The sequence below is a fragment of the Seriola lalandi genome, unplaced genomic scaffold, assembly GCF_002814215.2.
Source record: "Seriola lalandi dorsalis isolate HSWRI2012SDOR001 ecotype SW California unplaced genomic scaffold, Sedor1 jcf7180002054661, whole genome shotgun sequence".
Taxonomy (NCBI): domain Eukaryota; kingdom Metazoa; phylum Chordata; class Actinopteri; order Carangiformes; family Carangidae; genus Seriola; species Seriola lalandi.
The window spans coordinates 142699-157606 of NW_019525214.1; the positions used below are offsets into that span (position 1 = coordinate 142699).

A 14908-nucleotide genomic window follows, 5' to 3' on the forward strand; every position below is an offset into this window, starting at 1 on the left:
TCAGGGTGTTAGATGTTTGTTTATGGTCTGTTAATTAGCTTCGGACATGAGGCAGGAGGCAGCACAACACACACACACACACACACACACACACAGCTAAATATAACTGTATTCTTCTCACACATTACTATTGATTAAACACTCCTGTCCTTCAGTGGTGAAAGAGCAGAGGAGGCCGCAGGTAGATGTTTGTGTCCAGCTTCATAAAGAGAATATTTCCCTCAGAAGTCAGAAAAAAAAAGTTTCACAAATGTTACTTTAGGTTTTAGCTTTTAAAGGGCCAGTGTGGAGGATTTAGTGGCATCTACTGGTGAAATTGCAGATTGAACACCCTTCCCCCTCCCTTTCCAAGTTTGCAGGTGAAGCTGTGGTGGCCTTCAGGTAAGTCTCCAGACCCAGTGTTTGGTGTGTCCACTCTGGGCTACTGTAAAAACATGGCGGCACCTCCCTATGTATTCTTAAGTTTCAGGTGATTTTACAATAATGAAAACATAATTATGAATAATACACTCCATTTCTACAAATCCTACACTGTGGCCCTTCTGGAGTTAAACATTTATCTAAGGTATAAAGGTTTATGTTTAATATTGTACATTGTCCCTTATAAATAAAATAATTGGAATGGTGCAACCATCACATCAGTTCTCAGCTGTAGCATCATATTGCTGCAATGTTGTGTTGACAAACGATGTACAACATCTTTTCACTCCTTAGGTTTCCACACAACTTGCTTTTCTACAACAACAAAGAGGTTTTGTTTTCAGTCCTGCTCCTGTGTTTACACGTCTGTCGGTTGGCGCAATAGGTCAAGAACTACTCATTACTTATAGGAAGTTATTATTTTCAGGAATTTGTAAAGCTCTAGCTTTTTTCTCATGAAATCAATGGATGCTTACGAACTCCAAGACACAACCTTGACCCCATTCCCATTTTGCGAAATGAATAATAAAAAAAAAAAAAGAACCTGCAACAATAAACAACGACAATAAAAAACAAGTTTCTAGACTCTTTAAAAACTTTTTTTTTTTTTTAAAACTTCCCAGATCAACAACATCAGAAGTGACTGTCAGGAGGAGGAAGGCCAACGCAGGGAAACAGCTGCAGATGGAAGAAATAAATCTGTGACTCCAGACTGAACTGATGGAGGAGGAAATCTGAGCGTTAACGTGAGTCAAATATAAAAATATAGAATAAAAACAATAGAGAGAGAGAGAGAGGGTAAAGCAAAGAGGGGAAACAAAAAGTGAGACAGGTAGAGAGAGAGGGAGAAATGAGATGATTTATGGCTCCTTGTATTCTAATGAACTCTATGCAAACATGGTCTGCAGTAATAAATTATCTACTTTGAACGAAAACACTGCGGAGGAAAATATACACCGTGACAGCTTCAACACACACACAACAATGTGTGTGTGCTGCATTTCTGTTCTTGTGAGGACCAAGTGTATATTTTAAGACAGGCCTGTGTGTAGCATTTTCCAGCATTTTGTTGCACCACACATACTGCTACTCGTCCATAAGCAGCTGTGACACATTTTGAATTAAATTTCTTATTTTCATAATAAAGCTTTTTATGTTCTTAAACTACTTGGCATCATGAACCACATTCGAATCTGCATGAAAAAAAAAAAAAAAAGAGGAAATTTCTGCATTATGAAGTCGGGCTGCTCATTTTTCAGAGTAGCAGGTTTGTTAAGATGAGACAGAAGCATGAAGCATGAAAGCTGTCACTGCTAAATGCTTTTGTTACAGTGAAGAGAAAGTAAAGAGGTACAGAAATGTACCAGTGCTGGGTTCTCTCTATTGTACAGTATGAAAATATAAAGACATGACAGTTGGAAAGTGAAGTGCTGACATTGAAGGTTTGAGGCATTGTTTCCAGGACGCCTTAAAAGTCCTGTATTGTAGTTAGTGAAGTGGTCTCTGAGTTTAAACCTTCTACGTGAACACTTGACTACTTGCCTTTCACAGGAATTATTAAGTATTGTTAACTTTTCTCTTTCCCTGATACTTTAAAGACTTTCAGACCTCGCTTTCCTGGGTAAGATCTTAGAAAAAAGCAGTTTTGGAACAAGTAAATACTTTCATAACAAACAATATCTTTGAGACTTATCAGTCAGGTTTTAGCACTGGTTAAAGTGGTGAACGACATACGAATCTATAATGACTCAAATACGATTTTAGTCCGATCTCAGTGCCGCCTTTGATACCTTTAACCATGGAATACAGACTCGAAAAGGTTCACTTCCTTCGGGTGATCTCACCAGTCATAAACTAAAGTACTGCAATGTTCGATTTTAGGTCCAGTCCTTTCTAAAATTTACATGCTACCACTTGTCAGTGTAATAAGAAACAAAACATTCAGTTTCATACTTATGCAGATGACACCCAGCTATACATTTCTACTACTCTGCATTCATGTGTCAGAATAATCTGTAATATTAGTTTCCGATTTGAAAAATTCATGTAAACAACAACCCCCCCTAAGTCAGAACAACTCGGAAAGTTGGCTGAAGTTTCGGTACGCAACTTGCCAAGTTGTTGACGTCATAAACGCTGAAACACGACGAACGAAAGTAAGTGTTTGCTTGATGGTGAGAAACTTTTTATTCATGGTGCAAATTCACATATTTTAATTTAGTATTAGGTTGGAAACAGCTCTGTTGTTCAAATGCTCTGAGCAGCACATCTTCCTTGTAGCGTCCGTGTTGTTTCCACATTCGGACTTAAAAGCACTTGAACACATTGAAGTCAGAAGATCGAGTTTCAAACTCAGGGTTGATTGGTTAGTTCAAACAACATAAATGGGTCACAGAACTTCTCGCAGCTGAATCAAGACAAGACAGACCTTGTAAAACCTTGGGGGTTATGTTGCATTCTGACCTTAGTTTTAGAAAAACGAAAGCATGCGTTTACAACCTCTTGACTACTGCAAACCTCTGTTATTTGATCGATCTAAAAAAGCTGTTAGTCGCCTATAACTTGTCCAAAACTCATCAGCCTGAGTGCTGACAAAGACCGGACCAAGAGCAGACATAGCACCTATTTTAAAGGCATCGGTTGCCCGTCAGTCTTTAGATTCTCTTATAGTTTTTAAATGACTGGTCCTGGCACCAGCCTCTCTCTCCCTGTGGAGTTCAGTTCCTCAGATCCTCTGACCTGAGGAACTGAACTCCACCTCTGTTGACATTTATAGAAGAAACCTCAAGACAGATCTTTTTAGCCTGGCTTTTATCCACAGTGGATAATCATCAATTATCGCCTGAGTTTAAAAACTTTTGGGTTTTATACTTTGTTAGCCACTGTGTTTGACTCAACACTGATTATAATTTGAACCTGTTCTCATACAGGTCTCAGATACTAAGAAGTGGACTTTTATTTTGGAGAGGCAGATGAGTCTCATCATCTAGATGATGATGTTACTCATCTAATCTGAATTAATTGGTAAGTCTCCAGCAGGGCTGAGTCAATACTGCTGATGTTTTACAGACTGAAAACTCTGGAGGGTTTCAGGGTTAAAGATAGAAGGGGTTTTGGTGAAGGTTAGATCAGCAGCTGTGGTCTTACCCTGGTTAAGGTTAAGATCTAAGTGAAGGGAATGGAGTATGTCCACAGGGAATCCTCACAAGTGCAGTGATAGAAATGTGTGTGTGTTGAACACCCCTGACTCTGCTGTCAGCCCGCCAGAAAACACACTGTGCTATTTCCTTATGCATATGGTTGAATTAGTGTGTAGTGTGTGTGTGTGTGTGTGTGTGTGTGTGTGAAAGAGAGAGAGAGAGAGAGAGAGAGAGAGAGAGAGAGAGAGAGATCAACAGATGAATTTAAATTTGTTTTCCTGAATCTTGTACCAGTGTTTTTCTTTGTCTGTTTTAATTAACAGACAGATGATAGAAATAAACTGAAAAGATCTCCGAACAAACAACCCTAAGTGTGTGTGTGTGTGTGTGTGTTTATTTTACTGTCAGTCCTACTGCGTACACATCTAAGACAGTGGTCACATCCGGACACACACCTTTGTACTTTACCTGAACATATAACAACATATGTTCTGCGTGTCACATCAGTTAATCCACCTGTATATATCTCCTCCGTATAACCTACAAACATCTGTGACACATCTGGACTTCTACGCATAAACTATATTTGACCTACACATAACATGTGTCTCACCTGCCATAAAACACTTGACCTTACCTGGCCACAAATCAGCTACACACACCTGCTCACGTCACTTACACACCCGATCGCACAAGTTATTGCAAATGAAATAACGAAATACGTTGATGGTCCGTTCCCTCCAGAAACACATTATGCTAATCGTGACGCAGATGACACTGTCTTTTAAAAATAAAACTGTTATTGATCGTATTGGTCAGGGTAATCACTTTGTTAACGTTCGGGTCCATTGTCATCATGGTTATAATAATAACCACTCGGTTACGGTTTGGGAACAATCGTTGTTAAAAGAAACGTTAACTGTCAGTAGGAAACGGTCAACGAACAGCAGATCACAGTTTGATGTTTAGTTGACTCTATAAAAGGTCTACGCACTGTCCTGACAACGCCGAACAGATTTAATTCAACAGAAGAACCGTTTCAATCCAATCAATCATTCAACTGTCAGGTGGTTTTCATCCACATGAACCAGGTTCCTGCTGGACGAGTCTGATGAAGACACCTGTTGAAACGTTGCTGTTAAGAATAAACTTGCTGGTGCAGTCTCCATCTTTAACTCCTGACTTTGCTGCCGATAATTGAGTGCATTATCTCTCTGCCTATATCACCTGAACACACCTGGATATGTCACCTGTACCTCGCACACATCACTTGGACATACATGACCACATCAAACCATGTGACCTGTGTGTTCATTATTCATATACCTGGATACATCACTTGCTCATGTCTTGCAACATCACCTGTTTACATTATTACCACATATAAAGAGCTGATGATTACACATATTTGGCTTTAAGCTCGATGACATTCTCGTTGAGGATTTATCTGTGGAGGACCTGCTAATGAAAGACCCACATAAACCAGAATATATCCCTCCATAATCCTTAATATCTTATTAATGGAACAATATGTTTCAAAATAGCCACCAAAACATGCATTAGATACAGAGATATTAGGCTGAATTGTGTTGTGTGCCAGCATCAAGTGGCCGTCGACGGTACTGCATCTGTGTTCACCTCAGTGTCTGAACTGATCTGCTGTATAACTGCAATCTGTGTTTGCCTGAGCTGACGGAGGACAGCAGCCTGTCTTCTCGCATTTCAGTCCACATTTCCTCCATCTGTTCACCTGAGAGCAACAACAACACCGACACCAGCAGCAGCAGCAGCAGCAGTGTACAGTATACGCACTCTGAACCCGTCAGCAACAGCAGCATATATCCAACAAGACATCAACATCACTTTAATTTTCTATCACCAGTCTGCTGTTGGAATTACGATGTATTATGAGTCTAATGATTCCAGACTAGCAATCTGCACGTCTGCGAGACAGTAACAGAAATCTGTCAGATTCAGTTTAACAAGTTAAAACCAGAATGAGGAGTTCAGAGTAAGAGTTTGATATTCTTGTTTAAGATTTCATTCACGTCATCATCCTGTTGCGTCTGATGGATGTCGACATAAAAATCGTGACGGCAGCTGAGGAAGCTAATCTCACAGATGGTGACAATATATTCTCGAACACACACACACACACAAATCTGTATTCCCATGCATGTGAGGACAACGATTTACAATCCCCCGAGGCGTCACGTCTTCACCTAACTTAACCTGGTCATGATTTTGATGGCAGTTAACTAGTTTCTCTATGGACGACCGCTTTCGTGCCTGGAGATGTTTAGACGTTCATGGTCCCCCAGGGGATGAATCCTAATAACTTTAGTGCTTCTTAGACTTTTCCTATAGCGCCACCAGCGCTGGTTCAGTCATTCACGTTCCCTTTCAGGCTGAACTGTAAGGTTTTCATGAAGCACCAGCAGCAGAGCAGTGTTTTCAATTATCCAGTGAATCTTTAAAAACAGACTTTCATTGTCTCCAGAGGATGAAGCCGACTGATTTTGATAATCCTTTGACTCTTTCCTTTGGTGTTACCATGAAGTTCACGTTCGTGGTTTTGACTGACAACTGCTCCCACTGCCTATGATTGCTATGAAGTTCTGTTCAGTCATCCATGTTCCCTTCATGTTGAACCATAATCACTTTGATTGATCTGTTAACTTTTCATTAAGCGTAAAAAAAAAGATGAAAGATGAAAGAAGTTTTGTGCTAACTGGTAAAAGTTTGTATGCTAACATGATCATGAACATGGTAAATATTATACCTGCCAAACTGTCAACATTGTCATTGTTAGCATAATAGCATGTTGACATTAGCATCTACCTCAAAGTACTAGTGCGGCCGTGGGATCTTATAATCAGCAGTTCATCAAATGTGACAGTACTTCATTTAATTGCGTTCGGTTTCCTCGTCGCCTCGTTAAAACACAAAGGACGTGGATCTTGTGTCCATGTAAACATCATGTCTTGGCAACTGGCAAATTATAACTAATTATAATTAAATTTCATCAGAACTCCTTCAACCTCTGAAAGTGTGTGACAGATTGTTGATGAACACACAAGCCGACACAAACAGACTCGTGTGCAGCTAACCCAGTTCTGCAAACAGGATTCAGAACAAAAGTCTGTTTCTGTTTTCCCGTTAAACTCCTTACAACTGAACTCGCTGATTATTGAAAGCTTCAAACAACTTAGTCTCTCACTTTGTGAATGTGTGTGTGTGTGTGTGTGTGTGTGTGTGTGTGTGTGAGATAAATGGCTTCAGGATGAAATGAAGTGCAAAGCTGCAGACAAAACATTACTTTATCATTTCTCTTTCTTCTTCTCTCTCTAATTTAAACAAAGGCGATGAGGAAATATGCACAAAAAGACAAAAACAAGAGTCAAAACCAGATGAAAAAACACCATTACCACATTTTTATGACATGTGCAATAATATCTATGACTTAATATACTGTAGAGCATCGCACTCTAATGCTTAACATTGTTATTCAGTCTGTTTCTCGCTCCACACCAGCAGTAGCCTGAAGGTAACATTCATCCAGACTCAGCAGAGAGAAATGTGGGTCTGAGGCCACATCCTGAAGGAAATTAAATGAAAACGACACATTCTTCAGGCAGCCAAAGGCACTGCAATATTTACACTGCAGCCTTTCATTTTCATCATCAAAATGATCCCGTGTAGCACGAAGCCACTTCAGCCGGGGGTGAGCTTTTAAAGGGCCACTTCACCCGAATTACTAAAAAAAGACATATTCTCATTCACCTCTAGTGGCGTCTACCCACACAGACAGATTTAGCTTCATGCTGAAGATATCTGCCTCTACTTACATCAGGTTTATTAATGGAAACACCCCCGGTAATTATTGGTTATCTATCATCCTCACTGTGAACAGTTTTCAGGGGGAATGTGTCTTAAATAGAAAGTAGTTCCTCAATTATCCGGAGTGAGTGGGACATTAGTTTCTAAACATTTTTCAACACTGTGGAAACAAGAAATAAAACTCCACACACCTGATGACGGTGTAACAGTTCTCTTATCCTAATCACTCAATACTAATTATAGAAAATAGAAAATAAATAATCAGAAAATAAAACAGGCTATAAAATAAAATATTAAATATAAAATAAACAATCACCATAGCTCTTGTTCTCAAGATAATTGAAGAGGGAAAAAAAGATCTCCAGGCTAACAAGCGTGCTAACTGTTCGCTAACTGTCGGTTCAACAGACTCGTCTGAACCATCGACTGTCAGTTATGAGCGTTTCACACTCCGACAGAGGAGGTTAAATAAAAGCTGCTAACAGCTAAAGAAGCTAAAATAGTATTTTAGACGCTCAGGTTTCAGGTAAGTTTAACAGTGTTGTTACCTGAGCTAACTGGGACAACGTCCTCCAGATCTGTGGGAACTGACCCTGTGAACATGGAGCAGATGTTTGAAGCGGCTCAGTGTGTCGTGGTCATTGACCGGCCGTGTGCACAACATGACTGCAGAAGAAGAGTGGAGCTCCGGCACAAACAGAGCTGTAGGTTTTAAACGATGGAGTCAGGTTTGTGAATGTTTTTTACAGTGCTCTGCTCTCGTTCTGTCTTTGTTCATCTTCTTGTGTCTCTTATTCTCCTTTAACACATGTCGTCTCCGTTCTGTCTCTCCTTCACTTTGTTTCTTCACCTCTTTGTCTCTGCGTCTCCTACGCCCTCTCTCTTCTCTCTCGCTCTCTCTCCTTCTCATCTGTCTTTATTGTTTAAGCTCGCTCGCCCGCCCGCTCGCGCTGCCTCTCTCTTCCTCTGTACTGACGGAAACCTTTAAATTTTCTTCTGCTTCACCGTGTTTGTCTGCTTGTCACGTATTAAATGTCGTACTGTAAAAACAGGATCATCTCCTCTGCTGCTGTTGTTGCCGGAGGAACTGTGTGACACGCACACACACACACACACACACACACACACACACACACACACACACACACTGAGCTCATTAGTGTTGCAGCTGAAGCTGTTGTGACTTGTGTCACGTTCTGTCTGTTTACAACCGAATCATTTGCAACTGGAAAATTCTGTTGTGTTTCTCCACCCTGGGTCACATGTCAGGTTTTTACCATTAACTTTTGTTTTTCTTGTTTAAAGTCAAAGTAACTCGCGGCCTCATGTGAAGGACCAGCAGTCGTTTCACAGCAGCAGGTTCAGCATCAGGTTTTTTTTTTTTGTTAGTCTTCGCCAGACAACATAAAAAACAAATGCAGCCGGCGGTTTGTTTTCTCTAAAGCCTCGTTTCTTCCTCATAAACATGATTTAAAGCGCCGCGCTGCTGTTTCGACGCATGTTCGTGACGGGGAGCGACGTGCAAGACTCGAGAGCTCAGACCTGAACAGCTTCGCATCCACAAGTAAGATGTGAAGAACAGAAACTACAGGAGAGAACTCAGAGAGGGGAACAAACACTGTTGCTGCAGGATCCATTGAATTAGTTATTTTGATAGTAAAAGTCTTTAAAGTGCCGTCTGGATCCGCATTGAAAAACACAGTGAGACACGAGCTGCTGCAACGTGTGAAGTTCAGAAGTTCAGAGGAAAATGTTGAAAATGTTCAAAAACATCTTGTAATTGTTTTAAAACGAATCACTTGTTCTCGGCCTATGGCTCAACTGGAAACCTGCTCCGACGTTTCTGAACCCCCCCCCCCTCCATGGCCAAGCTAACGAGCTAACGAGCTAACGAGCTAACGAGCTAACGAGTGAAGACAGATGGAGTGAAGAGGATCATCTGAACAAAGCAGCTTCTACATCTACACAGGACACGTCTTAAACGTATCGTGCACAATCTTTCTGCACTGAAATGACTGTTACTGTTATTACATGTTGTTGAGCTGTGACCTACCAACGACATCATATCTCCTTTGAGCCTGTGTCATTCATTAAAATCCGATTTTCAATCAAGTTTTAAGCCACTTTTTTAGATCTTTTTTAACTATATGTTTCAACCAGATGAAGGATTTTAGTCGTGGGATGTCTGGATCTGAAGAAACAGAGAAACAAGCTGAGTAAATGTCATCGGCGCCTCAGAGACGTCCTGTGTCTGCCGACCTGAGCCGGAGAAACACCGTGAAACGCTTTTATTCAGGGATTTTACCAGCTCGAATCGACGGGTGTGTTTGTTGTGGGGAGGAGGAAACCTCCGGATGATTCTGCCTCCTGACCGAGCGACACAGGAGAAGCTCACGGTGATGATGGTGAAGACGACGTCACCACAGCCCGTCTCCTGCTGTGGTTTGGACTGAGCGACGCGGCGCTGCAGTAAATTACATATTGACAAAAATGGTTTTTGCCCTCAGTGGATGTTTTTATTTTTGTTTGTCAGTCCAAGACTTTGGTGCAGTGCATTGTGGATATTCAGGCTGATCCAGAGGCTGAGTACTTCGCTTATCTTACTAACTCCTGACCTTTTGTCCATCAGGATTAAATGTCACTTTCTGTGTCTGTCCACAGGAACTCACAAAGTTTTTCACGTTTGCTCATAGAAACAAAACAAATGCCCCGATTTTACTGTATTTCACATATTTTGCTGTTTTTTTGGAAAAATTTCTTCACTAAAATGAAAATGAAAAGTCGAACGGTGGATAGTGAATGTAAATAGACCTTGTGTTTTTGTCAAACTTGAACAATGAACCTTAAAAATAAGAAAAACAAAAGGTTTTTGCCTGTAACATCATTTCAGCCTCTGTTGGACATGAAGCTCTGTAGCGTTCAGGAAGTGAAAGCTCCTACCTGGTGGCAGATCTCGTGGACGACCACCATGGTGAGCTCCATCTGATAGGACGAGGACGACACCTCGGCGTCCAACAGGATCTTCTGCTCCACGAAGACGCTCAGCCCCCAGTTCTCCATGGCGGCGTAGGGATGTTTGGGCACCGCCAACAAGTCTGGAAACCCACACACAACAAGACATTATGACTTTTTTATTTTTTACCACAAGCTGGATCCATTAATAAATTCCCAGTCGGCTCCATCCAGCGAGATTCCACCATTTAAATAAAAGGCGACGGAGGCTCTGACAGAATGACTGCAGAGCCCATTTTGGGTTAAAATTAAACTCATGAGTCATTTTAACAACCTGCCAAAGAATCCTTTTATCCCCAGAACATGGATGTATGAAGTTTTTTAGAGATAACTCTACATATATCCGTATGACAGACGGAGAGACGAGGGAAGATGAAAAGAAGGAGAAAGAGAAGGATTCCTTTGAGCAGAGGAAGCGAATAAGAGAGGAGGAGGAGAGAGGAGGTGAAGGAGGAGGACACCTTCAGTAGAGATTTATCAGAGAGCGGGAGAGGTAATCAAAAAGTCACAGAGTTACATCACCGGACACTGAGTCCAGAAAAAGTGGATTCATCGAAATGTCAGAGAAATGTCATCGTGACGAGCGGTGATGTGCACGTTCTGCACATCCTTCTTAGAACAAGAAAACAGTCTCGTGCAACGAGTTTATCGTCTGCAGTGAGTGTTGCTGGGAAACCAGCCACGTATTTTGATTGTCCGGTTTCGTAATCCTGTAGCGTGAGACCAAACTGAGACAGCAAACGAGTCCATGATGCGGTCCAGCCAGCGACAACACAGAAGTTCCTGTCGTTGGCTTTTCACAGAGAAAGGCTTTAATATGAGAAAAACACAGTGAAAGGAGTTATTATGAATTCTAAAACATTATTTATATCTTATGTCTTTATATCTTTTTACTGTTTTGCAAATGATTTGTCGGCCCACTTCACATCCCACTGTGTGAATTAACCCTGCACTCATAAAATAACTGTTACCGTGACGATTTTATAAAGTTATAGAAGTTGTTGTGAGCCTGGAGAAAAGAAATAATTCCTCTCTCTGGTTTTTAACAAACAAGAAGCCCAACGCTCTCGCAGCAGAGCGCTCGCTCCGTCAGATATGTGAGGGGTATTTTAAACAAGCTGTTGACCAGCTTCCATCACAGGCAGAGATTTTCAGTTCGACTGAGCTGAAAATGTCAGTCTGGAAGTTAATCAGGTCATGTCATGCTGCTACATGGCCTCTTTTTAACCAGCATGCATTTCTCTGGCAGAGTGAAGTCAGTCATGAAGACCTATCAGGTTGTCTGGCATCTGATAAGCCCCTGAAATGTATGGATCTGTTAGTCTCACTGGTCTCTCTGGATTGTATTTCCTCATCTCACCAGCGCCCGAGGCAACAGCCCCAGTGCAGCTCCCTCTGATGGGGGGGGGGTGTTTGGATGGAGTGACTGTTAAGCACAGGTTTCATTACTGTTTTGACTGATTTTTGAGAAGGTGTGCAATCAATGTTTGAAGGGAAAAAGCCTCAATCAAAAGCTAAAGGTTAAAGAAGACTCTAGGTACATTTTTTTATATTTATTTATTTATATTTTTTTATTTTGATCAATATCAGTAATTCATAAATGAATCCTGTATGAAATGTTGCTCACACTGACACGTCCACTGTCTCCGACTCTGCAACTCCAACAAGCTTTTTTAGCTTCTTTTAGCTCCTAGTTTTGGTTCGGCAGCACATTTCCTGTCTGGTTCAGTCTCAGTGTTTCCACCGATCACGACCTGAAGAAGCCGAGCGGCAAACAGCGGACTGATGCAGACCGAGAGCCGCTCAAGAGACGGATACTTCCCCTCAGGAAGTGGTGGAGACCAAAAACAGAGTTAAACGTAGATAAAGGGTTAATGCAGAAACGGAGCTGTTGGACGTGAAAAGTGAAAATAAAAATAAAACTAGCAGGAAATGGGTTTCTTATCAGAGAAGACACCCGATTGAAGAGGAGGAGAAAGAGAGGAGGTGAAGAGATGGAAATAAGCTTTCAGGTAATAACAGAAAACCTGGAGTTAGAAGAAATGTTTCCTTCCACTCCTCATTTAAATTCAAAGTCATTAACTTTGGCATTTCAGCTGCAGCGACCCTCTAAGTGTAACAGGATCAATATATTCAATGAGATCCAGGATGAAGAAAACCAGTTAGACTCAGTCAAGGTTTTCTTTCCTTTGTCAAGTTTCTATTGTCGCAGGTTTGATATTTTCAGAGTATAAATCATAAATAGATGAGAAGAAAAGCAGGAGTGAAAGGAAATAAACAGAAAGAAGAGAATAAATGAAGCTCTAACATCAGATATCTCTAAAACTGGGTTTCCATGAAATTTACTGAACACAGTCGCAGTCGCAGCAGACAAACCTTTTTGTTTTTATCGACACCGTGACCTTTCCTTTTGCCCTGAACTCGTCTTTTTATCTCTTTGAATCATAAATCATGAAAACCTTTGCGCTCAGGGCCATAAAAGTTAAAAAAAAAACAAAAAAAAAAACAAGTGACATTTCACAGTTTTTAATAAAACAAAGTGCACAATCCATTTTTCCTCTTTACAAAAAGCTCCAGGCAGAACTTTCCGGCTCGGTGTTTACACTTTGATTTAGTTTCTCCACATGGACCCGTGTCAGTCGCAGACTGTCAGACTCTGTCAGACTCTGTCAGACTCACGGATGACATCACTGCGCCCTGACAGCTGTCAGTCATCTGAGGGTTAGCGCCGCTGCTCTCGCTAGGTGGTAGTACAGTGTGTATACTGCACACACACAGACTTTTATCAACCCTGTTGTTGGACTGGACTGCAGCAGTGCTGAGACAATATACTTAAATATATACTTACCTATATATACAACTTTTGACTGGCACTATATATATATATATATATATATATATATATATATATATATCTCAGAACTCTCTTCCATCTTGCAGCAAAAAGTTTTCTACCACATAAACCCATCCCTCCTCTGCAGCAGGTCTGGTTTTGATGATCCAGATTCGTCACTGCACCGGTGGCGCCTTACGGTCATAAACAAACTGAGTCCCCTTCACACTGGGAGCTTCTGTCTGAGCCTCCTGAGGATCAGATTAACCTTCAGACAGTCCTCTAGCACCACGAGCCATCCGGTCAGACGACTGACGGACCCTGAGGATCGGATCGAACACAATAACTCGAAACTCAGTAGTGCTGCTGCTCCCGGAGATGTTTGCACACAGACTCTTGACTCTCTATTTCTCAGAGATTTCGACTTTTCCCTTTGGACACTGGACTTCAAAGTTCAAGCCGCAGCGTACGGATCAAACCACAACCCTGACGCCACCAAACAATCCTCTGATTCCCCGAGTTACAACATTCCTCAAAGACCCGAGACCTTCTTTCTTCTGGTCTTCAAGGTCTAACAAGTGGCTGGAAACTTCTGAACGGTCCTGTTAACGAAGTGTGTTGGATGAATTTTGAAGTCCAACCAAAGTGAAGACCACTGCCACGAATCTTGTTGTGGGGACATTTAAATCCAAGCCTCTTGTTCAGTTTTGTTTGATTGCAAATTAAATATCTTTTGGGTTCTGGACTGTTGGTCGGACTAAACAGGTATTCACCTGCCTCTCTGTTCTGTGATCCGTTTACTGCTGCTACTGTCGTTGGCCAGGAAAAATCCAGTCGAATGGATTTTCATTCAGTTATTCGCCGGCGTGCCAACTCAGACCGTGTCCCTTGTCCAGAGTTTATCGAGATAATGGGGAAGAGCTTCGGTTGCCAGCTGGCTCTCACAGGTAGAGCTGCACCAGTCAGACTTAACCCTCCTTCTACAGAGGTGCCCCCGCTCTCACAGCAGAACTGGGGCGACTCAGAAAAGAAATGAAAGCAGAGACAAATACAACTCGTTTGATCGTGCTCCAAAAACACTGCTGAGATAGATGGATAGATGGATAGATAGATAGATAGATAGATAGATAGATAGATAGATAGATGGATAGATAGATAGATAGATAGATAGATAGATGGATAGATAGATAGATAGATAGATAGATAGATAGATAGATAGATAGATAGATAGTTTGTATTGGCCTGGAGACATCACAGCTGCTGCAGATTCTCTCACACACTCAGAAACTGTTTCTCAGTTTTGTCCCAGTTTTCTAGCAGCTGATGAAGTACGACAAACAAACAAAGAAAAGACAAAGTCTCACACACACACATGCACACACGAACACGCACGCACACACACACATGCACACACACACACACGCACACACACACAGTAAAGGCTGACAAAGACGGTTCTTATTGTGTGTGTGCAGTTGTTCCTCATTTGTTCTAATTAGTTTCTTCTGTCTGTTCATTCTTAAAGAAAGAGAGAGAGAGAGAGAATACTTGATCTCCCTCGCTCGCCCAGTGATTTATGGCTCATGTAAAAAAGGTTTAAACAAACTAATCGCAGATCAATGAAAACCCATCAGCTTCTGCCGAGTCTGCACCAGAACGTAAG

General features: G+C 41.4%; 1 protein-coding gene across 1 annotated transcript in view; it reads right to left on the reverse strand.

The window, feature by feature from the left end:
• The window catches only part of LOC111665930 (thyrotropin-releasing hormone-degrading ectoenzyme), a 141132-nt gene that overhangs the window by 53218 nt on the left and 73006 nt on the right, over positions 1–14908 (reverse strand). Inside the window, exon 5 of the mRNA XM_023421057.2 lies at positions 10341–10495. Within this exon, the coding sequence (XP_023276825.1) occupies positions 10341–10495 (155 nt within the window). The remainder of the gene's footprint in view (positions 1–10340; positions 10496–14908) is intronic.